The sequence below is a fragment of the Phyllobates terribilis genome, unplaced genomic scaffold (genome assembly GCF_046119375.1).
Source record: "Phyllobates terribilis strain yellow unplaced genomic scaffold, ASM4611937v1 Scaffold_11__3_contigs__length_659146591, whole genome shotgun sequence".
Lineage (NCBI taxonomy): Eukaryota > Metazoa > Chordata > Amphibia > Anura > Dendrobatidae > Phyllobates > Phyllobates terribilis.
In genome coordinates this window covers 278573691-278600562 of record NW_027362771.1, presented here as the reverse complement: position 1 = coordinate 278600562, position 26872 = coordinate 278573691, and the positions used below count along the sequence as shown (strand labels likewise).

At 42.1% G+C, this 26872-nt stretch overlaps 1 protein-coding gene across 1 annotated transcript in view; it reads left to right on the top strand.

Moving 5' to 3' along the window:
• Positions 1–26872, top strand: part of ELAPOR2 (endosome-lysosome associated apoptosis and autophagy regulator family member 2) — a 137409-nt gene that overhangs the window by 105772 nt on the left and 4765 nt on the right. Inside the window, exons 14-19 of the mRNA XM_073652344.1 lie at positions 5952–6215; positions 8938–9111; positions 9653–9842; positions 18825–18918; positions 20592–20693; positions 22374–22500. Of these exons, the coding sequence (XP_073508445.1) occupies positions 5952–6215; positions 8938–9111; positions 9653–9842; positions 18825–18918; positions 20592–20693; positions 22374–22500 (951 nt within the window). The remainder of the gene's footprint in view (positions 1–5951; positions 6216–8937; positions 9112–9652; positions 9843–18824; positions 18919–20591; positions 20694–22373; positions 22501–26872) is intronic.

Genomic DNA, 26872 nt, shown 5'->3' with positions numbered 1-26872 from the left:
TCTGACTTGATTCCTGATTCAGATTATTATCTGCTATGATTCTCTGTTGCTCAGAAGCATACATGTGATTTTATAAAGGATAGGGAGTTCTCAGATTGTATAGTACCCACACACATACACAAACACATAAAACATACAATCATACACACGCATAAAAATATCACACCGATATATTCATAAAGATATCCGGATTCTGTCCCAACCTCTCCTCTAAAAATGCCCTAATAAAAATAACTAACTTCTTACTAGCTGCCAAGACTAACCGACAATATTCTGCACTCCTTGTAGACCTCTCCTCTGCCTTCGACACAGCTAATCATTTCCACCTACTACAGATCCTTTCTTCCCTTGGTATCGAAGACCTTGCCCTCCACGATAGCCTCATATCTCACTAACTGCACATTTAGCACCTAATTCCCATACTACCTCCTCATCCCACCTTATCTCTGGTGTCCCTCAAGCCTCTATCATGGAACCGCTATTCTTTTCCATGTATACCTTTTGGCCTAGAACAGCTCATAAAGTTCCATGGCTTCCAGTTCTACCTATATGCTGACGACACACAAGTCCACCTCTCTAGCCTAGATGTAACCTCTCTGCTGTCCAGAATCCCAGAGTATCCAGTTATAGCTTCATTCTTCTTATCACACTTTCTAAAACTCAATGTGGACAAACTAAATTTCTAATCTTTCCTCCATCTCACAGAACACCCCTACTAGATCTATCTATCCCAGTAAATTACATCTTGCTTTCTCTTGTATTTGCAACTCTGCTAGCTGGGTGTAACCCGTCACTGTGCTCTGTCCTTCAAACCACACATCTAAGCCCTCGCAACCTCCTGCCACTTTGCAACTTAAAAACATTTCCCGAATTCGCTCATTCCTCAACTCCGAATCTACAAAAATGTTAGTGCACGCCCTCATCATCTCCCGCCTCAACTACTGCACATTCTCCTCTGTGGCCTCCCTTCTAGCACTCTTGCACCAATCCAATCTATGTTTAACTTTGACTTCCGATTAATCCACCTCTACTCTTGCTACTCCTCTGCCTCTCCCCTCTACCAATTATTTCACTGGCTTCCAATCCACCAGGGAATCCAGTTTAAATTACTAACAATGATTTACAAGGCCGTCCAATCTGTCTCCTCCATACATCTCCGAACTAATCTTCCCATGCATCCCCACATATACTCTCTGGTCCTTACAAGATCACCTTCTCTCCTCTGCTCTCATATGTTCCTCACCCAATCGCCTCCAATATTTTTCCCGAGCATCCCCCATCCTCTGAATTTCAGTGCCTCAACATGTCCTAACGTCTCCCTCAATTGCAACATTCAGACTCAACTTGAATACTCATCTCTTCAGAAAAACCTACAGCCTACAATAACCCTGCTGCCATCTCACTACCAATGCAGTAACTCCAATCTACCGACCCACTGTCTCCTTCCATATTACCCTGTAGACTGTAAATCCGCGCAGGGTCCTCTCCTCCTCTCTGTACCAGTCTGTCAGTTTGTATAATTATATGCTTGTTATATGTATGTAACCCTTGGAATTAATGGTGCCTTAAATATAATTAATAACAATACATGACTATGCACACACATACAATACAGACCAAAAGTTTGGACACACCTTCTCATTTAAAGATTTTTCTGTATTTTCATGACTATGAAAATTGTACATTCACACTGAAGGCATCAAAACTATGAATTAACACACGTGGAATTATATACTTAACAAAAAAAGTGTGAAACAACTGAAAATATGTCTTATATTCTAGGTTCTTCAAAGTAGCCACCTTTTGCTTTGATGACTCCTTTGCACACTCTTGGCATTCTCTTGATGAGCTTCAAGAGGTAGTCACCGGAAATGGTCTTCCAACAATCTTGAAGGAGTTCCCAGAGATGCTTAGCACTTGTCGGCCCTTTTGCATTCACTCTGCGGTCCAGCTCACCCCAAACCATCTCGATTGGGTTCAGGTCTGGTGACTGTGGAGGCCAGGTCATCTGGCGTAGCATCCCATCACTCTCTTTCTTGGTCAAATAGCACTACACAGCCTGGAGGTGTGTTTGGGGTCATTGTCCTGTTGAAAAATAAATGATGGTCCAACTAAATGCAAACTGGATGGAATAGCATGCCACTGCAAGATGCTGTGGTAGCCATGCTGGTTCAGTATGCCTTCAATTTTGAATATATCCCCAACAGTGTCACCAGCAAAGCACCCCCACACGATCACACCTCCTCCTCCATGCTTCACGGTGGGAACCAGGCATGTAGAGTCCATCCGTTCACCTTTTCTGTGTCGCACAAAGACACAGTGGTTGGAACCAAAGATCTCAAATTTGGACTCATCAGACCAAAGCACAGATTTCCACTGGTCTAATGTCCATTCCTTGTGTTCCTTAGCCCAAACAAGTCTCTTCTGCTTGTTGTCTGTCCTTAGCAGTGGTTTCCTAGCAGCTATTTTACCATGAAGGCCTGCTGCACAAAGTCTCCTCTTAACAGTTGTTGTAGAGATGTGTCTGCTGCTAGAACTCTGTATGGCAATGACCTGGTCTCTAATCTGAGCTGCTGTTAACCTGCGATTTCTGAGTCTGGTGACTTGGATAAACTTATCCTCAGAAGCAGAGATGACTCTTGGTCGTCTTTTCCTGGGGCGGTCCTCATGTGAGCCAGTTTCTTTGTAGTGCTTGATGGTTTTTGCAACTGCACTTGGGGACATTTTCAAAGTTTTCCCAATTTTTCGCACTGACTGACCTTCATTTCTTAAAGTAATGTTGGCCACTCGTTTTTCTTTACTTAGCTGCTTTTTTCATGCCATAATACAAATTCTAACAGTCTATTCAGTAGGAGTATCAGCTGTGTATCCACCAGACTTCTGTACAACACAACTGATGGTCCCAACCCCATTTATAAGGCAAGAAATCCCACTTATTAAACCTGACAGGGCACACATGTGAAGTGAAAACCATTTCCGGTGACTACCTCTTGAAGCTCATCAAGAGAATGCCAAGAGTGTGCAAAGCAGTCTTCAAAGCAAAAGGTGGCTACTTTGAAGAACCTAGAATATAAGACATATTTTCAGTTGTTTCACACTTTTTTGTTAAGTATATAATTCCACGTGTTAATTCATAGTTTTGATGCCTTCAGTGTGAATGTACAATTTTCATAGTCATGAAAATACAGAAAAATCTTTAAATGAGAAGGTGTGTCCAAACTTTTGGTCTGTACTGTACATACTCAAAAGGACTAGCATATTTACAGACACACTACACAACCACTCGCACACACACTTCCACACAAGCATACATTAAGATTTTCTATTGGTTTTCTTACATGGTTAGTGCATGGGAACAGCAGGATAGGATTGCATTTTGAATATCTTTCTCCTCATTATTCTCTGACTGGGTTGCTTTTTGAAATGATGCTCACCATCTTCTGTTAAAAGGTGAACATCTCCCATGTAATCTTCTCCTTTTTCTAGAAGAAGGCACCAGGAGAGGTTTTAATCCCCCATATCCCCAGTGTATGCACTTTGTTGGCCTCTACAGCTCTAAAAACCCTCTCCGCGGCTCCAGCATCAGATATCCTTATACCATCATAAACATTGTATGGCGTCCCTGTTTTTTTTTTTGGTCCACTAAAACTGCAGTTTTTTAGCAATTCACAGAGCCATTTTCCTTTTGCTTGACCAATGGGTCAGTAACAGTTATCCCATGCTGAAAGTTTATATCCAAGTGGGTGTTGTGTGCCCCAAGTCCAAGGATGATGTCCTGTCTTGGGGGTAGGTTCCAGTTTTGTCTAACCAAGGAATCAGAGGGGCATAGGAGTCAAAGGCACTGTCAAAATGGTTCATTAATGCTTTATTGTTAAGTACATAGCAAAAACAAAGATGTTTCAGCACACAGTCTGAGCAATGTCCATGGGGTGAAGAGCTGCTGCTTACACAGGACAATGTGCTGCCGAGAAGAAGGATCTTTTGAGTAAACCAAAAGTTCATTTTATCTGACAAATGAGCATTTTTCCTCGTTCCTCGAGAGATCAGCAGCTTGTTCAGACTGCTCGATTATCGTGACAAGAGCATTCTTAGGAACACTTTTACAAAACACTTGTGCAGTGTAAATGGAGCCTAATTGTAATGTTTGATGTTGTAATGGAAAAAATGGAGTAATATTTTCTATGGTAGTTGTAATTGTAAAAGACTAGTGACTGGAGATTTAAGTTGATGAATATATTATAAATTTTTAACTATTGTACAATGCACGGTCATATTTGCTTATTGTTTAGTTGTGTCATTTGTAGAAAATGCAAAGCAGAGATCAAGAGTGCATGATGGAAAAAGATCTGCACAATAGGATAAGAAAAATCTACACACAAAGGAATTAAAGGTTTACTCCAATCATCATAAATATCTGAAGGATATAGGTCTCATTTCTTGGCCTTATCTTGCAGCACAATGAATGGAAAAGTGGCTGCGCATGTGCACCTCTCTCTAGTACTGCTAGATAATTCTGCAGATATACCACAAACACCCCTTTTAGTGAAAATTTAGTCCTTATTTAGTCTTAACAGGAAAGATATTCCACATTTTGTGATAATCAGAATAACTCATTATTTCAGAAAGACTGAAAATGTGTATATGAAAAAATATATAGGGATATTCCCAAATTAAATAGTGCTGCTCACCATACAAGACCAGTTATAGGAAATGTAGGGTCTTCTACTCACTCAGCTGCGGTTGAGGTAGGCACAGGAAGCGGTTTCATTAAAATGTCCAGGCTGGTTTATTTAGAACTTCATAAACCGTTCAGCATAAGCAAAAAGACAGCATTTTCCGGCACAGAGTAAGAAAACTGAAAGTAAATAGTCCATACAGTAGTGTTGGGGTTTGTCCACTCAGGTCAATATCCTTTAGCAGACACACTGGAGTTCGCAACACCTCCAGTTGCAGACACTGAATGAGACATTTGGCCTCCATTGTATCTGCCATACCATGCCCCGGGGTGGGGATACTGCTTGTAAACTTGGCCCTAATACGCCCTATTAACTCTCTAAGCACTATACATGCTGGAGCATGCTTTCACGGGCTGACATCATTGAAGCAACCAACCTCGATGATGCCTATCTCCTCTCAAAGACCAGTTCGTCGGCCATCTTACAGTAGAAAAGAACTTCCTTTAGAGAAAAAACAGGCAAAACGGTTCAGTATCAGAATGATACTTTCATAAGGCCAACATAGGTGCCACTTTTCTGCTGTATGTTGGAATCTATCGTTGCGATACTGAAAATGTTGCCTGTTTTTTTTTACTGCTGGCCAGCATCATGGTTGGGAACGTCCTATACATTTTTTTATATTTCACTGAGCATTGGTGTCTTTTAAGATAATTCATGATGGTGAATATAAATTTTCTTTCTTTTTCTGGAATTAAAATTATGAAATAAATAACTGCTATCTAGAACATAAAGATCAGTGTCATATACAGGCAGCCAGCTCATTCTGCTGGTCATCTGCTCATGGACACAATTTAGTGCAATAATTGCGAATCGATCTACAATTCTCCTTTTGCTCAGTAATGTTGGGAAATGACTCTTTAATTTCTTGAGAACCAGACATTGTGAATATATTCATTCTCGGTGCCAAAGACAAATGTTTGTAATATGTTATGTTATGAACGCCTACATAAATGTGTTGCTTTCTGCTATTTTCATTTCGTCTGTTATCTGTAGAAATAATGAGAACAGCTTCTTCCGCTTGTGAAGAAAAAGCCATAATACACTCTTAATAAGATTGTCTCCACGCGCTTGAAAGGTTATTGATCACATTTTTAATGTATGCAAATGGGTAATATTGCAATGAACTTTAGGGAGGGGGAATTACATTATTCTGATTTACACACATACAAAGGAAGTTGAACGATAATTTTTGCTGAACCTCTGCTTTCCTTCCAGAGCCGACGTTATGTAAATGATGTCGTAAAGATCTATTCGATAACTGCCACCAATGTCCTGGATGGAGTCGCATCGAGCTGCCGTCTCTGTGCTATGGGCTCTCAGCAGTTCGGATCATCCTGTGTTCCTTGTCCAGCTGGTTACTATATCGATAAGGAGAGCAGCACGTGTAAAGAATGCCCTCCTAATACATACTTATCCCCTCATCAAGTGAATGGAAGAGAGGCTTGCATCCCATGTGGGCCTGCTAGTAAAAGCAACAAGGTACAACTCTTTCATTAATTAAGACTTTTTTTATTGTCAGACACACATGGATACTGTTCTGGTGCAAACCAGTGTAAACTTTACTCCTGATTAGACACAATGCTTAAAGGGGTTTTCCAATACTATTTGACCCTCTTTCCTAAGTCCTAACCCTTCATAATGGCACGTGCAGATGACCGTATAAATCAATCGAGTGACATCCATGGTTTTGGCGGATAGCACTCGTACCCATGTTATTTTATGGGATCATGCACATGTCCGATTTTTTACCTTGGACTGAGTGGTCCAAGAAAAAAAAATTGCAGTATGCACAATTTCTCTCCGAGAATCTGGTGATAGTCACCCATTCATATCTATGGGACCATGAAAGAAATAGGACCGAGTGGTCTGATTTTCATGGACTGACATAATGGAGAAGGTAGAAAAACATTTTTTTCCCCTCTCCACCTCGGATCAGAGTGTGATTAGCATAATCAAATTGATATTCTCGAATGGAGAGAAAAGCGTCGTCTGCGCCTAGCCTTACAATCAATTTTCTTATATAATATACTTTCATTACCTGCACTAGTTCTACGAGCGCATCTTGATGTGGGTCACATAATCCTTTTTTGACATGCAGGTACTATTTCCTACGTCTGTGTGCCATCAGTGACGCAGGTTTTTATGGCCGTGTAGCCATGTATGCGATCCGTTTTCATATATCTACATTCAAAAATTTACATGATCAAATGCAATTTTCTAAGTTAAAAATGGAAATGTATCCATAACAATCATATTTCACACGGATGTTCTGTGGGGGATCCAATTATTTTTGCGCACACATAGATTTGAACGGGCAAGGCTCATCTGAGACTCTGAAGTCACAGTGCATGCTGTGATTTTATTCACATAAATACTCAGTCCATAAAACTGTCATCTTAACTGCCCTATTGCGTTACTTTGGTCAGTGTGCTGTCTGATTTATATTTGGACAGCACATGTCTGCATTATATGCTTGTCTGAGCGAGCCCTTAAGCTACATCCATATCCATGTGACGCGTCCTAGTGCTGTGCTTTGCTCTCTAGGACATGCACTGACCCGTAGGGTTCCATTAATCTGTACACACATTCGTTTTAGAAACAGATCGGTGTCTCCGGTCTGTAAGTCTCAGAACAGGTCCTATTGTCATCAGCTTTGCAGATCAAACTTGGCAATTAAAATCTATTTGGATATGTAAAACATGGATGAAACGAGGAAGACATACTTTGTACTGTAATGCTCCATCCTAGTTTCAACAGTTTTTAACTGAATTGTTAAGAATCAATGACAGTCTATCTGCTTCAGTGAAAAAAAAATAACTAAAAAAGAACAGAAGTGTTAGGGAATTGAAGTGACTCCTATAAATGGAATATACTATGAAGCATTTGTGGGCAGATGCTGCCATCTACTGATAAGTGATAATGTGTAGGAACCTGGAAGAATACTGGAACCAAGGGAAAGGGGACAGGTTGAATGGGAGGAAGATGGAAGCTTGTGACACGAGGGACATGTGATCACAGCAGAAGAATGTAAAAGACTTTTAATACTCCTCTCTCTCCGACGTCGTCCTTCTCGGGGGGCGAGGCTGCATGTCTCCAATTAAAATTTACTTCTTCTCCTGTGATCAGGTCTCCAGGACTTGAACTCATCTTTCCATATTCTCAGGCAGTAGCTCTAGCTATGAGCCAAAGCCCATAATGATGTAGATAGGAGAATTTGGCAATCTTGACCTGTATTGCACGACAGTGAACCCAGAAGATTATAGATGTACGTAGAGATACATTGTATATAACAGTTTATTTCTATGTCCCCTGTATGGTAGAGCTGAAGAAAAAGTCAGATATTTTTGTGTTTCTATAAAACTACTAAAAATAATAAAAAGCAATTACAAAAATTTATTTTTTTCCTTTTTGTGAGTCTCCCAGGTACTTGAACCCACAACCTTCAACAATACAGGCAGGAGCTAAAGTAATTGAACCACAGGCTCTGGTGATGTCATTGGGAGAATTTTGTGTACTTGATCTGTATTGCAGGCTCTGACTCCATATGCAAATTCTACGGATAAATTGTACATAGTAGTGTATTTCTATGTCTCTGTATTCTAGAGGGAGAATAAAAGAGATTTTTTTCTTCCTATGAAATAGTTTAAAAATAATGAAAAACAATTGCAAAAATGTAATTTTTAATGCACTTTAAAAAAAATAAAAATAAGCATCACACATCAGCACATAGCATGGACATATTTAGTGTCCCTGTAATCGTAACGATCCGCACAACACAGCGATCAGATTATTGGTCAGACGATAGCCATTAGATCAAGAAAGAGCGCTGGGATCGCGCTTTACTGTCTGCATTGTCTTTGATATACGAACTATCATTTATCAGTATTGTACACTGTCTTGCTAAACTTGAAAATAGTTAATAAATAACAGCTTGTTTTGTCTTACCACTGAGTCTGCGCTCTCTGTGCCGGTGCATTCTCGTACCTGTAAGCAGAAGCTCTAGGATCCTAGGAAGCAATTAGGATGAAACATGAGACAAAAATTGTTCCATTTCTCTGAGATGGTAGCACTCACATGGATGTGTGAATGTAGCTTAAGTTTTTGTGAATTACCCCCTTTATTAATAGGTATTGTGTATTACACATTGTAGAAGAAAAATGTTGCCAGTCAACCAAAAAAGCTATGTTTTTCTGTTTTTCAGGACCATTCAGCTTGTTACAGTGACTGCACCTTCTCCTATATGCATGAAAACCAGAGCCTGACCTACAAGTTCAACAATCTGAGCAGTGTGGGGACTCTTATTAATGGACCCAGCTTCACTTCCAAAGGAACAAAATACTTTCATCTTTTCAACATCAGTTTGTGTGGAAATGGAGTAAGTTGTCAGTCTGCATAAGAGGCGGTGGGATGCTGTCATGTATGAAAGGTGGAAAGGATGAAATACATATTCTGAAAGATCGGAATAGGTATTTGAAAACTACATGTCAGAAATTCAGGTTCTACGTTACCAGTAACAGTGAAAGTGTTTCAGTTGTCATTCTCAGAGATCATCCCGTTCAGATGATCTGCACCTTCACCAAACAGGTGATTCTGCCAGGGTGATCCATGTCCATGTCTGGTTCATAGAGGATGAATGTCGGCTTAGGAAGTGCCCACTGTGACACCCATATTCTTTAATATGGTATATGGATGGGTTTTTTTTTCATGAGACCGCCCATTGAATGAGAAAATAATGTTTTAAAAAAACGTATAATACAACATTTCGGCAGACATGTTTTTTTTCAAGTTTGACAACATTGCTGTTTTACCCGCCTGCTTTCTGAAATAGAACTTTGAACAATGGACCCATATTCATCAAGCAGAAAGTGAGAAAAATCCAGTTTATTTATGACAAATGTGTTTTTGTCTATCTAAAGGGGGAAAGGAAGGCAGTGTGCACTGACAACATTACTGATGTCACGACGAAGGAGATGGAAGCAGAAGCCGAGGATGTGTCGAATTTTGTAAAGACCTTTGTTTGTCAGTCTACTATCATTCCATCAGATAGCAAAGGATTCCGCACTGCGCTGTCCTCTCAGTCTGTCAGCTTGGCCGATGCTTTCCTAGGTAATACATATATATATATCTTCAATATCTTCATGGCCTATGTAGTATGAATGTTACATACGTATTATAGGACATTTGCACCCTAAACAGCAAAGCAGTGTAGTTGGATGAACATTTAGTGATGCTAAGACTTTCATTTAGAATTGATGTCCTTCATTAAAATAGAACAGTTTATTCAGTAGTATAGGGTTCATAGACAGGGCTGCCACTAGGAATTTCGGGGCCTCATACTGTAAAAATTTTCAGGCCCCCTTGAGACTCCGCCCAGGCTCCCCCCAGCTCCGCCTCCACCCCTTGAACCTTCCACAGTCCCACCGCCCACTCTTGGAAAAACTCCACTTCTGCACCACGTCCTCACCAATCACATATTAACAATTCCCATCGAACCAGATCACATACATAACCAGCAGCTTTTATTTTGGCCAAAAGATTTTTTAAGCTGCCACCACGACAAGGAAGACTCTTCTTGCCGGGCCTTACTCTACTCTAACCTATTAAACATTTCTTAAAAATATCCAATACCCTTTTTTTAGGTATATTTTAATTATTTTTCTTTAAGGGAATGTGTCACATACATTTTTTTAAACTAATTGTAACCAGATTCTGATAATTTTTTTTTGTAATCTGTATTTCTGATTGCAGATTCCATCAATCATTCCCTCCCTTACCCAACCAAAATGTATAAGCTACAGGAGAATCCTGAGCGCTGCCGCCTGATGTTGTAATTGGGCATTTGGTTTTGCAGCATCGCTCAGGATCATCCAGTAGTTTATAAGTTTTGGTTGGGGGTTGGAAGGGGGGAGGGGAGGGAATGATTATATCATACAATCACATACTGAATGGTGGACAAATTAATACATGGACTTAAGTTAGCCACCCACATAGCCAGTGGCACCGCTGCGCCCGCCGCCCAGTCGAGAAGAATCTAATGGTCACCTCAACTTGCCCACCGCTACCACCTGTCCACCGCCACAGTCTGCGATCACCGAATTAATAAATGTAAACAGGGTATATTATTGCATACATATTCACCGATTATACACTACTAACATCTTTATTGGTATTCATTAAAACCTATAAATTCTAGAATATAAATACAAATACACCTCAAAACATTATAAATCAAAGTGATAATATAAAAAATTATCAAGTAGTCAAGAGTAAGCAGCCTGCCCCTCACCAGCGTCCCCTACCTCATCAGCGTCCCCTCAGCAGGCTCCCCTCCCTCATCAGTGTCCCCTCAGCACCCTCCCCTCCCTCATCATTGTGCCCCCAGCAAGCTCCCCTCCCTCATCATTGTCCCCTCAGCAAGCTCCCCTCCCTCATCAGTGTCTCCTCAGCAGCCTCCCCTCCCTCATCAGCGTCCCCTCATCAGCCTCCCCTCCCTCATCAGCGTCCCCTCAGCAGCCTCCCCTCCCTCATCAGCGTCCCCTCAGCAGCCTCCCCTCCCTCATCAGCGTCCCCTCAGCAGCCTCCCCTCCCTCATCAGTGTCCCCTCAGCAGCCTCCCCTCCCTCATCAGTGTTTCCCTCACCAGCCTCCCCTCCCTCATCACGTCCCCTCATCAGCCTCCCCTCCCTCATCAGCGTCCCTTAGCAGCCTCCCCTCCCTCATCAGCGTCCCCTCATCAGCGTCCCCTCATCAGCCTCCCCTTCTTCATCAGCGTCCCCTCAGCAGCCTCCCCTCCCTCATCAGCATCCCCTCAGCAGCCTCCCCTCCCTCATCAGCATCCCCTCAGCAGCCTCCCCTCCTTCATCAGCGTCCCCTCAGCTGCCTCCCCTCCCTCATCAAGTAGTCGAGAGTAAAGGGGGAAGGGGGAGTGCACTCCATTTAGCAGCTACTCGTCCCTACCTGTCTGCAGAGGTTGGCACTCTCTTGAAACAAAATTGGCGCCCCCGCTCCGCATCCCCTCAGCAGCCTTCCCCTCACTAGCGTCCCCTCCCTTATCAGCGTCCCCTCAGCAGCCTCCCCTCCCTCATCAGCGTCCTCTCCCTCATCAGCGTCCCTTCATCAGCCTCCCCTCCCTCATAAGCGTCCCCTCAGCAGCCTCCCCTCCCTCATCAGCGTCCCCTCAGCAGCCTCCCTCATCAGTGTCCCCTCATCAGCCAACCCTCCCTCATCAGCCTCCCCTTATCAGCCTTCCCTCCCTCATCAGCATCCCCTCATCAACCTTCCCTCCCTCATCAGCGTCCCCTCATCAGTCTCTCCTCCCTCATCAGCCTCCCCTCAGCTGTGCAACACACACACACAGACAGACAGAGACACACACAAAGCACAGCGCAACACACAGACATACAGAGAGCGAAACACAAAGTTCCTTACCTGACCACCCGCCGCCGTCCCCGCGTGGCACGCTGCTGCTCTGCTCTGGATTGAAGATGAGCGCGCAGCGTGTCACATGACCGGCGTCAGGACCCATGATGCACCCGGCCACGGATTAAAGGTACAGCGCTCATTTCCGTCCACCGGGTGCATCATGCGCCAAACTGTTGTCCCTAAGAGGCCCGGTAAGCAGAAGCAAAAAGAGTGGGGCCCCGGTCCGTGGGCTTGGGGCTCGGGCTGGCCGAGTCCCCCCCTTTTTGCTTCTGGTCACCATTCCCCATAAAGCAGTAAGGGCAGTAATGCCCTGATGGTGGCCCTGTTCATAGATTTTGAGAAAAAAATTGAAAAAGGAAAAATTAACTGAATTTATATCTTGACATAAGAAAAATTTCAAACGCTAATATTAATGGTATTCTTGAGCTGCCACAATCCACCGTTTCCATAAATGGAGGAACTTTGGTTTCAAAATTATTTTCAAGGAAATTGGGACAGATTTATTAATACTGTTCAAAAGATACAAAGGTTAGAGAAGACATACAGAAAGTATCACAGTGATTGATACATTTGGCACATCCTACTATATCTGTGGACGAGTTCTTCTGCCATATGACATCATCTTGGCTTGCATACTTTACACCAATATTGTTGCACTATATTGCGCACTCTGACAGAAAATCTGCTGCATTTTATGACTCATCTAAGCTACAGCATTTTTTAGATATTTTTCAAAACTATTGAGGAAAGCGTCAAAAATCTATCTGGTGTACATTAAAAATGTTGTGATCACCATGTATGCCATTATTGGCACAATTTCTTTCACAATTCTGGTGTATTAGGGTTGTCTCACAAGAGACATTTATGGCAAAACTCTAGGACATTCGATAAATGTGCTTTGGTACTTGCATTTATCTTTAGAATGGAAGTCCTTGATCCAAAAGGCGTCCGACTACCATTGAGTGGAGAGCTTGCTGCACAGATTTTTACATTTGTTGCTAAAGGAACAATCCACTTCTGGGACCTATATTTATCAGACGTTTATGGCATATCCTATGATTATGCCATAAATGTCTCTTGTTAGGCAACCCCAATAAACCGGCTTTGTGAAAGAAATTGTGCCAAAAATGCATATACCGCCCCGATCTCCATTCATTGGTGTTCAGACACTAGCCAAAACAGGAGATCAGTGGTCTTCTGTTCTGGAGATAGTTGTGGGTTCCAGAGATGGGACACTAAACTATGAAACATTAATGGCATATCTGATGGATATGCCATAAATATCTCATAAGACAACCAATTTAGTGACTTTCCTCACTCAATTACATTCACATGTGTAAAATCTAGTGCAAATGAGTATTGCCCATATTACCAGTTTAATTTTTATAGCTGATGACTTCTAATTTGTTGTTATGAGTACAGTTCTTATCTGTACTGATTTTCTAACTTGAAGTCTACAGTTTGGTTACCAAAATAAAAAAAGACAGGGCATTAATGCTAAATACTATAATAGCTATGTTACTTGAGATCCTAGCTGACCGAAAACCCTACTGATCTAGTTTACTATATTCTGATTAAAATTGATGCTTGCTTGCTACATATGGCCTAAAGTGTGTCTAATGTACATTATACAAAGAGAAGGGTAATGTATAGCAGTACTTAAGTGCTTACCCTTCGGATATGAATACATTAGCTCCTCACCTCCTGTAACCTCATGGCTTGACACTGACCATTACTTATGTATTCTGCTGCATTGGGCATCCCTAAGGTTTTGCTGGGAGAGTTGACAATCTTTTCCTTGAGATGACAGACAACTAAGAGATATCTGTCTTTTTAATCCTCATATAGTGATTATCTACAATGCTTGGAGACATATGACTATATTATTCTCAAAAAGGTCAGAGTCTCGGAGCCATATTTACTCTTCTGATGAAGATACAAATGTCAGAAAGTTTGGAATTGCTCATCTGAGCAGATTATTTCACTTCCAATGATCACATTCAGTGATGCAGTTATAGAAATACTAGCTATTGAGCCCATTCTACGCCCGGGTGGTGAGCATTTTTATTGGTATATGGTCTCCCTTCCTGGTATTTGTGCTGCCCCCATCCTGGTATTTGTGCTGCCCCCATCCTGGTATTTGTGCTCCCCAATCCTGTTCCCCCATCCTGTTATGTGCTACCCTCATCCCTATCCTGGTATGCATGGCACGCCTCATCCCCAATCCTGGTATGCATGGCACCCCTCACCCTCAATCCTGGTACGCATGGCACCCCTCACCCTCAATCCTGGTACACATGGCGCCCCTCACCCTCAATCCCGGTACGCATGGCACTCCTCACCCCCAATTCTGGTATGCATGGCACCTCTCACCACTAATTCTGGTATGCATGGCACCCCTCATCCCTATCCTGATATGCGTGGCACGCCTCATCCCTATCCCTGTATGCATGGCACCCCTCACCTCCAATCCTGGTATGCATGGCACCCCTCACCCCCAATCCTGTATGCCTGGCACTCCTCACCCACAATCTTGGTATGCATGGCACCCCTCATCCCCAATCCTGGTATGCATGGCACCCCTCATCCCCAGTCCTGGCGTGCATGGCACCCCTCATCCCCAATCGTGGCATGCATGGTGCCCCTCATCCTGGTATGCATGGCTCCCTCATCCCTCATCCTGGTGTGCATGGTACCCCTCATCCCTATCCTGGTATACATGGTACCCCTTATCCCTATCCTGGTATGCATGGCCCCTCATCCGAATCCTGGTATGCATGGCCCCCCAAGATCCCTATCCTGGTATGCATGGTACCCATCATCCCCCAATCCTGGTATGTGTGGCCCCCTCACCCCCCAATCCTGGTATGCATGGTACCCCTCATCCCCCAATCCTGGTTTGTGTGGTACCCCTCATCCCCCAATCCTGGTATGCGTGGCCCCCTCACCCCCAATCCTGGTATGCATGGTCCCCTCACCCCCAATCCTGGTATGCATGGTCCCCTCATCCCCCAATCCTAGTATGCATGGTCCCCTCAGCCCCCCAATCCTGGTATGTGTGGCCCCCTCATCCCCCAATCCTGGTATGTGTGGCCCCCTCATCCCCCAATCCTGGTATGTGTGGCCCCCTCACCCCTCAATCCTGGTATGCATGGTACCCCTCATCCCCCAATCCTGGTATGTGTGGCCCCCTCACCCCCCAATCCTGGTACCTGGTATGCATGGTACTCCTCTGCACACATAGAAAAAAAATAAACACTTATACTCACCTTTCTTCCCTGTGCTCCAGCGCTGCTGTGTCCTGTTCTGGTGGAGGCCGGGGGAGGAGTGCGGCGCCGGAGCACCATTCCGTCCGGTTCCATTTTGCTGAAGACACAGTGCACATGTGTCTTCAGTAAAATGGCGCCGGATAGCTCTATGCGCATGCGCCGATTCCGACGCCTTCACTCCGCCCTCGGTCTCCGGCCGGAAGAGAGGCGCCGCGGCAACGCTCCTCCCGGTCAGTTAAGTTTGTAAGTATGGCGCCGGAGATCGCGGTATGCGTTCAGTGTCTACGCATACCGCGATCTCCGGCACCATACACTCCTCTTACCTGTAATGGCTCCATGCGTTCTTCTGTCTGGAGCCAGACTGCGCATCGCGCACACACAGTCTATAGAGGCTTCAGACAGAGGGACACTTGGCCGGTTATATTATAGATTACAAATAGAAATACATAGAGTACGGTACTTTAATGGGAATTTGTCACCAAGTTTTTGCTACCTATCTCAGAGCAAGAAAATGTAGAAACAGAGACCCTGATTCCAGTGATGTATCACTTACTGGACTTTCTATAAATTCATTGTTTCATCAGCAGGGGTTATTCATCACTGCTCACGTTACATTTATAAAACTCAAGCGGTGGGAGGTCTGGTGGTACATCACATACAGTAGATCACATAGGATACACTGAGACTGCTGTATACATCTAATAAGAGACACTAATACTGCTGTATACATCATATAGGAGACACCAGGACTGGTGCATATACATTACATAGGAGACACCAGGACTGCTGTGTATACATCACATTTGAGACACTGGGGCTGCTGATTATACATCACATAGGAGACATTGGATCTGCTTTATACACATCACATAGGAGACACTGGGAATGGTGTATACATTACAAAGGAGGCAGTGGAGCTGGTGTATACATTACATAGCAGACAGTGGAGCTGGTGTATACATTACATAGACAGTGGGACTAGTGTATATACATTACATAGGAGACACTGAAGTTGGTGTATATATGTTACATAGTAGACAGAGGGGCTGGTGTATATGTGATACATAGGAGGCAGTCAATTGGGCAGATGCATACATCACATAGGAGACAGTGGGACTGGTGCATACATCACATAGGAGACAGTGGGGCTGTTGTATACATCACATAGGAGACAGTGGAGCTGGAGAATACATCACAGAGGAGACAGTGGGGCTGGAACATACGAGGGTCAGTCAATAAATAATGCCTCCTATTTTTTTCTCCTTTTAATTGACAAGAAATTCAAATGCAATTACATAGGTTGAAAACCACAACATTAACGATTAATTTGTCACTTTTCAATATAATCTCCATCCATTTCCACAGTCTTGGTCCACTGTTTAACAAGGGCATGTATTCCAGCATGGTAAAAAGCATTCTTGGGACCCACCATACACAAACTTTTCTGTATCCCAGTTGTCCAATAATTTTCATCACACTGCCTTTACTGAGGCAGATAATGCCACACAATTCATCTGCAGTCACCCGGCGGTCATCACGAATGATGTCATCGACTCGCTGAATGTTGCTTGGAGTCACTGCGGTTACTGGCCTGCCACTCCGCATTTTGTCAGCCAACGGTAATGGCCCTTCAGCTGTGTTACAGTGATGAACCCATCGTCTAACAGTAATGAACCCATCGTCTAACAGTACTGACATCCACTGTTGCATCACCGTACACATTTTTCAGTCTCTCATGAATTCGAATGGGCGTTTCACCTTCTGCATGCAAGAATTCAATCACAGAGCGTTGTCTAATACGAACATCGATGTCAGCCATTTTGCAAACGGATACAGTCCTGCCACCTGTTGGTGCAGGAAGTTGCAATTGCTGTGGATTGGAGAAGAAGGTTTGAGGAATTGTGCCAAATTCGAATATTTAACATAACTACCTTATTTAAGGAGGAAAAAAATAGGAGGCATTACTTATTGACTGACCCTCGTACATTACATAGGAGACAGAGGGCCTGGTGTATATATGATACATAGGAGACAGTTGGGCTGATGCATACATCACATAGAAAACAGTGGGGCTTGTGCATATATCACATAGGAGACGCTGGGACTGGTGCATATATCACATAGGAGACACTGGGACTGGTGCATATATCTCATAGGAGACACTGGGACTTGTGCATATATCACATCGGAGACAGTGTGGGTGATACATACATTACATAGACGACAGTGGGGCTGGTGCATATATAATACATATGACACAATTGGACTGATGCATACATCACATAGGAGACTGTGGGACTGGTGCATACATATCACATAGGAGACACGGGCTGGTGCTTACATCACGTTGGAGACAATGGGGCTGGTGCATGCACATCACATAGGAGACAGTGGGGCTGGTGCATACACATCACATAGGAGACAGTGGAGCTGGTGCATACACATCACATAGAAGATAGAGTGACTGGTGTATACATCATAAAGGAGACACTACCACTGCCAGTTTCATTATCAGAGGGTTGGGAGTGCAGACTGCTCTAACTCTGGTTGGGAGTGCAGACTGCTCTAACTCTGGTTGGGAGTGCAGACTGCTCTAACTCTGCCCACAAAGAGCATCCTGGCACTGGCCATCGTCAGGACGTAATCCTGCATTGCATACGCTGCAGTATTCAGTAATGAATGCTGCATGTGCGTGCTCACATTGTAGGCAGGAACTAAAGGATCCACGGCTGGCAAAACGGGGTACTGCGGTCTCCATCTGCCCAGGGGTTGGAGAAAGTGATTACGGCCCGCGGACTGGGGGTTCCCCACCCCTGCTATATAGTGTAGTAAATAAACTGGCTATGGACAAATTGGTGTTAAATAAAAAAATTGTTATCAGTAAACTGGTCTGTAGAACTTGTGCATACAATACAACATCATGAGCAATGTGAATTTGCTGTATGTTCCTATGGTTTACACAAATCTATCAGTACCTCATGGGAGAGTAGTCCTGTGCCATGTTCATGTGATGAAATGCCTATGGAAGTACAGTATGAGTATATACTATAGGTATTGTACTGAGATTCCATACAATATGGATCCATATTAGGACTATGCGTATAAACCATTTATTAAAGTCTACCAGTGTTTCTTTCTTTTTATTTTTTACGGTTTTAATATTACAGCCTGAGGTTGCATGTATTTTTCAAGTTGTTACAAATATCAGTAGTTCAAGCTGATGTTTCTGTAACATTTATATTTTATGAAAATACCTCCTTTTGTTGGAAACTTTATAGGTAACGATGGAAGGGATTTTTCCTGTACATATACTGTAAAATAGATCTGGATAATGTGCATGTATTGAAATACTGTTCCTAGACATTCTTTAACTTTTCTTCTTTTTTTGTGAATTTCAGGCGCGACCACTGACCGGAGTCTGGGTGGAATCAACATTACTTCTGATACATTCCCTCCTCAGAAAAAGATACCAGATATAAATTTCTTTTACAAGTAAGAAACAGTGAAGTTTTGTATGGTAAAGCTAATTGGACTGTTTATGAGTCATGTTCATGCGTCATTTGCCAACACAATCATTTTTTCTTTTGAGACTGATGAACCTGCAGCATTATTTTCATAAATTACATAGCACTGTATATTATACATTTTGAGCACCTTTAGTTGAACTGTAATACTTTTGAGCAATTTGTCCTGGTATTTATCCATAACTTGGCACCACTTTAGTAAATGATTGGACCCCTCTAATAGCTGTATTCCTTAAGTATTCCAGCGATGCCTATAGAGAAAAGTGTTAAATGGGTTTTCACACGAACAAAGTACGGCACGTTTTAATCAATAGATCAAAAAACAAAAAATGTTCCTGTGATGAGATAATTTCATACTGTAAATGTGTCCCTGTTATGAACTGCCTAATGGTTATGTCTGACTATGTAGAGCTGATTCAGATCACGGTTGGCAAATAACGCATGTCCTGGCCAGGTAGGAAGCATAATTCACTTATGATAACCGAGTGAACAGATGCCATAGCAGGGGCTCGCATCTGCTGCTTTCTGAGGTAACACATTTCCCTGTCTCTTTTATCACAGGAGTGAGTGTTTCTGACGCATTTGCAGCCCTCTTAGGCCATCATAAATAAGTCAGTATCATAGGAATTCAATTGCTGCTGAAGCTCCTACGTCACTAACTTGACGCTGCGAGCATCTGCTGCATCATCTGTATATTCTCTTATCATAATTTACTTATGCTTCCTCTACTGGCCAGGAGCTGTGGTATGTGTCGACCATGAGCTGCAGCAGCTCTACGTTGTCAGGCACAGCCATTACACCGTACACAGCAGGGATACATTTATAAGATTATCTCAGCACAGGAACATTTTTTAACTCATCCAATTGTGGAACTTATTATTATCCCAAGATCTATTAATTAAAACATACTTTTTTCGTGGGCAACCCCTTTAAGGATTTGTTTCATGATCAGCTCTTATTGGCAAAACCGTATTTAAAGAGGATCTGTCGACTCTCCTAATATGTCTGTTCTAGTAAATACTGTATCCTCCATAAGATAACAATTATGCGTAACTTTTTCTTAGAACTCTGTCTTGTGCCGTTTCTTTGTTATTCTTCCTAGAAATTAATGAATAAAGTGACAATTGGAGCCACCAGTTAACACTGTGCAATCAGTGCTGTCAGCGTCGGACTGCATAGAGACTTACCTTTTTGACGAGGGAAATCAATGTCAGTTGTCACATTGTCAATTTATTCTTATATTTCGAGGAAGAATAGCAGTTCTAATAAATGATCGAGAATTGTAATTTTATGGAGAACACTAAGACATGTCAGGAGGGCAGACAGGTCCCATTACATGAATGATATGGACAGGATGGGTCCCCCAGAGATAATGCTGCTCTTGTTAGCATCTCTTAACTCTGGCTTATTGCGAGGGACTCCTGACGCCATCATTATATTCAATTAAGCCACACAGTAAAAGTAAAAATTGTCCCCTATAATGAATTTTTCCATGAAAACACAGTTTTAAGGTGTCAAACATGCAGATGATATTGTAATAAGATTCTTGTTACCAAAGTTTTCGCTATTCCCTTTCCTTTTTTGTATCAAAGCGTTAACGTGTGGAATGTAAGTTGCTAAAAGACTTCATATTATTAACAGATCTTCAGCGTCGACCTCATCTTGTGAAAAAGGAAGAGCTACAGTTATATCTATGCGGTGTGATCCCACAAAACCTGGTCAGGGAGATATTTCAGTGCCCAGGTAATTAATACAGAAGTTCATCTTTGTAACGTTACGTTCCTTATTATCTTTTTGTTATTACTTTTACACCTCCATTACAATACGTCCAATGTTGAAGCTTGTGGGCCCTAAAATAAAATCCCCAGCAGGGACCCCAACTATTACGGATGATTATTAGTATTAATCTTATAATATAAGCCAAAGGAATCTTTTTCTCCCCCCTAGACTCCAGAGCTCAGGTACGATTGCGACCTCTATAATTTTCCCCTAGAATATGTATAATTTGCTTTGAATTATTGTCACAAATGATGCAATAGTGTGTACGATATCATAACGGGACAATTTCATCAGAGACGTTTGAACAAATATATATTAATAATTTGTTGCGTCTTTGAACTCTAAAGGTACGTGCACACTGTGTCTTTTTTCAGGTGGGTTCTGCCTGGAATGTGCCTGAAAAAGCAAAGCAAGACTGCCGGAAAAAGTGAACATAATGTACATGCAATATAAAAATTATATTTCTGGGCTCATTATTAGTATTTTATTTGGAAATCTTGAAGCAGTGAAAAGAAGTAGCATGTTCATCCTGGCTAGTTATAGTTTTAATAATAGAAAAAGGTGGCAAAGCCGCCTGGTAGGCCGCTTCAGGAAAAAGACCGCTGGCTTTTACCTGAAGCAGCATGTACCTGAAGCGGAAAACCTTGGTGGTTTTTAAAGTTGTCTTAAAGGGGATCTGTCAGTAGGATCAACCCTCCTAAGCTATCTATATGGGTACGCAGGTCATAAGCTGAATAAAATGACACCTTGACATCTGTGATCCTATGTCTTATTCCAGAAAAATCAATGTTTTTCTTATATGTAAATGAGCTGTTAAGATCTAGGGGCTGGGCACCGCTCTTCATGAGACTCTGCCTCCAGAGATTATTTTAAAGGGAACCTATCATGTAAAAAAAGCTATTAACCTGCAGATATGGGGTTAATTTCCAGGTTAATGGTGTTCTGAAGCTGCCCGGTGCCCACACTGAGAGCCTCACTGCCAGGAAGAAATTAACTTTATTCCTCCTGGCAGCCTTGTGCCTTCAGTCTTAGGGATGAGGCTGGTGCGGCCCCGGCACTGACTGACAGCTGGCTCATCATCATCACAGATATCAAGGTATCATTTTATTCAGCTTCCCCATATAAAAAGCTCAGGAGGGTTGATCCTACTGACAGATTCCCTTTATAGATGCCGTTTGCACATACCCTAAGGCTATTTCCCCACGATGTGTTGGTGAGTTTGTGATGTTTCAGCATTTCCTCACCTATAAGCTAAATTCGATTACTTACATTTTTTCATTGCGTTTTTGAGAGCCTTTTTTTTACATGCATTTTTATCGCGCTGTGAATTCCTCATCAAAAATATCAATCAAAGTGGAATGCAAATAAGTGTATGGGATTTTACAAAACCCTAATATCATATGGCTAATAGAAACCAGCACAGATTTCATAGTATGCTGTGAATTTCTGAATCAATACCGAGATTTATATGTTGCAGATTTCACACACTTCCTATTTTTTGGGGGAAATGTACACACAGGCGCTAGTGACAAAATTGTAATGAAATCATCATACATCTCCATTCATAAGGTTATTAGATTGTATGATTGTATGTGCAGAAGGTAACTATGGATTATTCATTTGTTTTGCCTCTCTTTTTTTCAGACTGTGCCCTGCAGGCACTTGTGACGGGTGCAATTTTTATTTTCTCTGGGAGACAGCAGAGGCATGTCCTCTTTGTACAGAAAATGACTATCAGAAAATAGAAGGCGCCTGTAAGAAAGGTCACCAGGTATTTATCTAACATATTCATAAGCGTTCACCTTTTACATGTAGGGATTAGTCACTTTTTCCATATGTGAATCATTACCGTACCCCTTCTATGTCTGAGGGGAGCGCTCTGTGCTGGACTGCACCCCGTCATATGTCATAACTTTCTTTATTACTTGGATATTAGTTTAGGATCCCATTTTCTTGTTTATTTAGAATTATTGGAAGATAATGCACTGGGAATTACACAGTGATATTCATTGCTATCATGCCTGCTATATATAGTCCGTGTTCACAGGCTGTCACGCTTTACAGCTCATAATAGGAGTTTACAGCTATAGGATGAATAACTCATGAGCATTGTTTATTTCCAAGCTTCACTTATCCCTCTTCTCGTTTTGTTCATTTTTATGTGATTTGAAAAAGAAATGAAAGGGTATAGAATCAAATAACATTTAATTAAATGCAATTTTATAAACATTAATGAATAAATTGAGATAAATAAACATAAATAACATTTACTTAATTAAAATTTTAATTAATTAACTTTAATTAATCAACATTAATAGAATCAAATAACATTACCACTTTGTCTAGAGTCGAATTATGGACCCTAATGTTATATTTATAATACTAGGTCAGGCTCAGTCTCAGTATTTGTGATACTTACCTAATTTTCCCAGTAGTTGAAAAGTCATTTACAATTCATCATCGTATCCTTGCTACAAGGAAATTATTCCCCCCAGATACCGAGTTACTGGTGAAGGTGCTGGGCTTGTGCTTATACAAAGCAGCCAACCAGAGCATACCGAGCTGCAGTATAAAAGCATGAGGGAGGGACAGAACAGCCTTCAGAGACATTTAAAAGATAGGAAATATGTTTTAGACTTTCCTGGCATCATATCTTTACCATGTATCTGATATATATTTTTTCCCTTTTTTTAATTCCAATATGTATGAATGCATTAAAGAAGCACTCCTCTCATTAAAATTTTTATCCTCTCAATATATTTCAGTTATCATATTATATAGCATGGTGTACTTCCGATTTCTAATTTTGTCTTTCTACCCAGCTAATTCTTCTCTTTTCCATTAGGTCTGTGACATCAAGTGATTAAACACTGACTGGCTGAATCCTTCTAAGCTGTATGTAGAAACAGGAAGTCTCTTTTCCCCACATGAGTCATACCTGCAAAATCTTTGGCAGGGAGAGGAGTGGAGCAGCTGGTCAGGAGTTGAAGAGGGGGATGACTCATGCAGGGAAAATTGACCTCCTGTTTCTACATAGAGCTTAGAAGGATTCAGCCAGTTAGTTTTTAATCACGTGATGTCATAGACCTAATGGAAAAGAGAAGAATTAACTCGGTAGAAGGGCAAAATGAGCAATTGTAAGTACACAGTGCTATATAATATGATGATTTCAATATATTAAGAGGATAAAAACTTTGACGGGAGGAGCGCGTCTTTAACCCCTTAAGCCCCGCGGGTGGTTTGCACGTTAATGACCGGGCCAATTTTTACAATTCTGACCACTGTCACTTTATGAGGTAATTACTCTGTAACGCTTCAACGGATCCCCCTGATTCTGAGATTGTTTTTTCGTGACATATTGTACTTCATGATTGTGAAAAAATTTCTTCGATATCACTTGCGTTTATTTGTGAAAAAAACGGAAATTTGGTGAAAATTTTGAAAATTTAGCAATTTTCAAAATTTGAATTTTTAAGCCCTGAAATTAGAGCGATATGTCACACAAAAGAGTTAATAAATAACATTTCCCACATGTCTACTTTACATCAGCACAATTTTGGAACCAAAATTTTTTTTTGTTAGGAAGCTATAAGGGTTAAAAGTTGACCAGCGATTTCTCATTTTTCCAACAACATTTACAAAACCATTTTTTTAGGGACCACATCACATTTGAAGTCACTTTGAGAGGTCTTTATGACAGAAAATACCCAAAAGTGACACCATTCTAAAAACTGCACCCCTCAAGGTGCTCAAAACCACATTCAAGAACTTTATTAACCCTTCAGGTGCTTCATAGGAATTTTTTGAATGTGGAAGAAAAAAATGAACATTTAACTTTTTTCACAAAAATGTTACTTTAGACCCAATTTTTTTTATTTTCACAGGGGTAACAAGAAAAAATGGACCGCAAAATTTGTTGTGCAATTTCCCCTGGGCACGCAGATACCCAATATTTGGGGAAAAAACACTGTTTGGGCGCACTGTAGGGCTCGGAAGGGAAGGAGCGCCATTTGACTATTTGATTGTAAAATTTGCTTGAATAATTAGCGGACACCATGTTGCGTTTAGAGAGCCCCTGTGTGCCCAAGCATTGGAGCTCCCCCACAAGTGACCCCATTTTGGAAACTAGACCCCCCAAGGCACCTATCTAGATGCATAGTGAGCAGTTGCAACCCCCAGGTGCTTCACAAATTGATTCGTAAAAATGAAAAAGTGAAAAAAAAAACACTTTTTCATTGTTACGAATCAATTTGTGAAGCACCTGGGGGTTCCAACTGCTCACTATGCATCTAGATAGGTGCCTTGGGGGGTCTAGTTTCCAAAATGGGGTCACTTGTGGGGGAGCTCCAATGTTTGGGCACACAGGGACTCTCTAAATGCAACATGGTATCCGCTAACAAATTGAATGGAAAATCGGCTCAAATTGTTAGCGGACACCACATTGCGTTTGGAGAGCCCCTCTGTGCCCAAACTTTGGAGCTCCCCCACAAGTGACCCCATTTTGGAAACTAGACCCCCCAAGGCACCTTTCTAGATGCATAGTGAGCAGTTGCAACCCCCAGGTGCTTCACAAATTGATTCGTAATAATGAAAAAGTGAAAAAAAAAACACTTTTTCATTTTTACGAATCAATTTGTGAAGCACCTAGGGGTTCCAAGTGCTCACTATGCATCTAGATAGGTGCCTTGGGGGGTCTAGTTTCCAAAATGGGGTCACTTGTGGGGGAGCTCCAATGTTTGGGCACACAGGGACTCTCTAAATGCAACATGGTATCCGCTAACAAATTGAATGGAAAATCGGCTCCAATTGTTAGCGGACACCACATTGCGTTTGGAGAGCCCCTCTGTGCCCAAACTTTGGAGCTCCCCCACAAGTGACCCCATTTTGGAAACTAGACCCCCAAGGCACCTTTCTAGATGCATAGTGAGCACTTGGAACCCCCAGGTGCTTCACAAATTGATTCGTAATAATGAAAAAGTGAAAAAAAAAACACTTTTTCATTTTTACGAATCAATTTGTGAAGCACCTAGGGGTTCCAAGTGCTCACTATGCATCTAGATAGGTGCCTTGGGTGGTCTAGTTTCCAAAATGGGGTCACTTGTGGGGGAGCTCCAATGTTTGGGCACACAGGGACTCTCTAAATGCAACATGGTATCCGCTAACAAATTGAATGGAAAATCGGCTCAAATTGTTAGCGGACACCACATTGCGTTTGGAGAGCCCCTCTGTGCCCAAACTTTGGAACTCCCCCACAAGTGACCCCATTTTGGAAACTAGACCCCCAAGGCACCTTTCTAGATGCATAGTGAGCACTTGGAACCCCCAGGTGCTTCACAAATTGATTCGTAATAATGAAAAAGTGAAAAAAAAAACACTTTTTCATTTTTATGAATCAATTTGTGAAGCACCTGGGGTTCCAAGTGCTCACTATGCATCTAGATAGGTGCCTTGGGGGGTCTAGTTTCCAAAATGGGGTCACTTGTGGGGGAGCTCCAATGTTTGGGCACACAGGGACTCTCCAAATGCAACATGATATCCGCTAACAATTTGAGCCGACAATTTGTTAGCGGATATCATGTTGCATTTGGAGAGTCCCTGTGTGCCCAAACATTGGAGCTCCCCCACAAGTGACCCCATTTTGGAAACTAGACCCCCCAAGGCACCTATCTAGATTCATAGTGAGCACTTGGAACCCCAGGTGCTTCACAAATTGATTCATAAAAATGAAAAAGTGTTTTTTTTTTCACTTTTTCATTTTTACGAATCAATTTGTGAAGCACCTGGGGGTTCCAAGTGCTCACTATACATCTAGATAGGTGCCTTGGGGGGTCTAGTTTCCACAATGGGGTCACTTGTGGGGGAGCTCCAATGTTTGGGCACACAGGGGCTCTCCAAACGCAACATGGCGTCCGCTAACAATTTGAGCCGATTTTCCATTCAATTTGTTAGCGGACACCATGTCGCGTTTGGAGAGCCCGTGATGTGCCTAAACAGTGGAGCTCCCCCACAAGTGTCCCCATTTTGGAAACTATACCCCTCAAGGATTTTATTAAGGTGTATAGTGAACATTTTGAACCCAGAGGTACGGCACATAATTTGTTTACATTAGGTCATCGTATTGAATAAGTTGTCATTATTCTTGA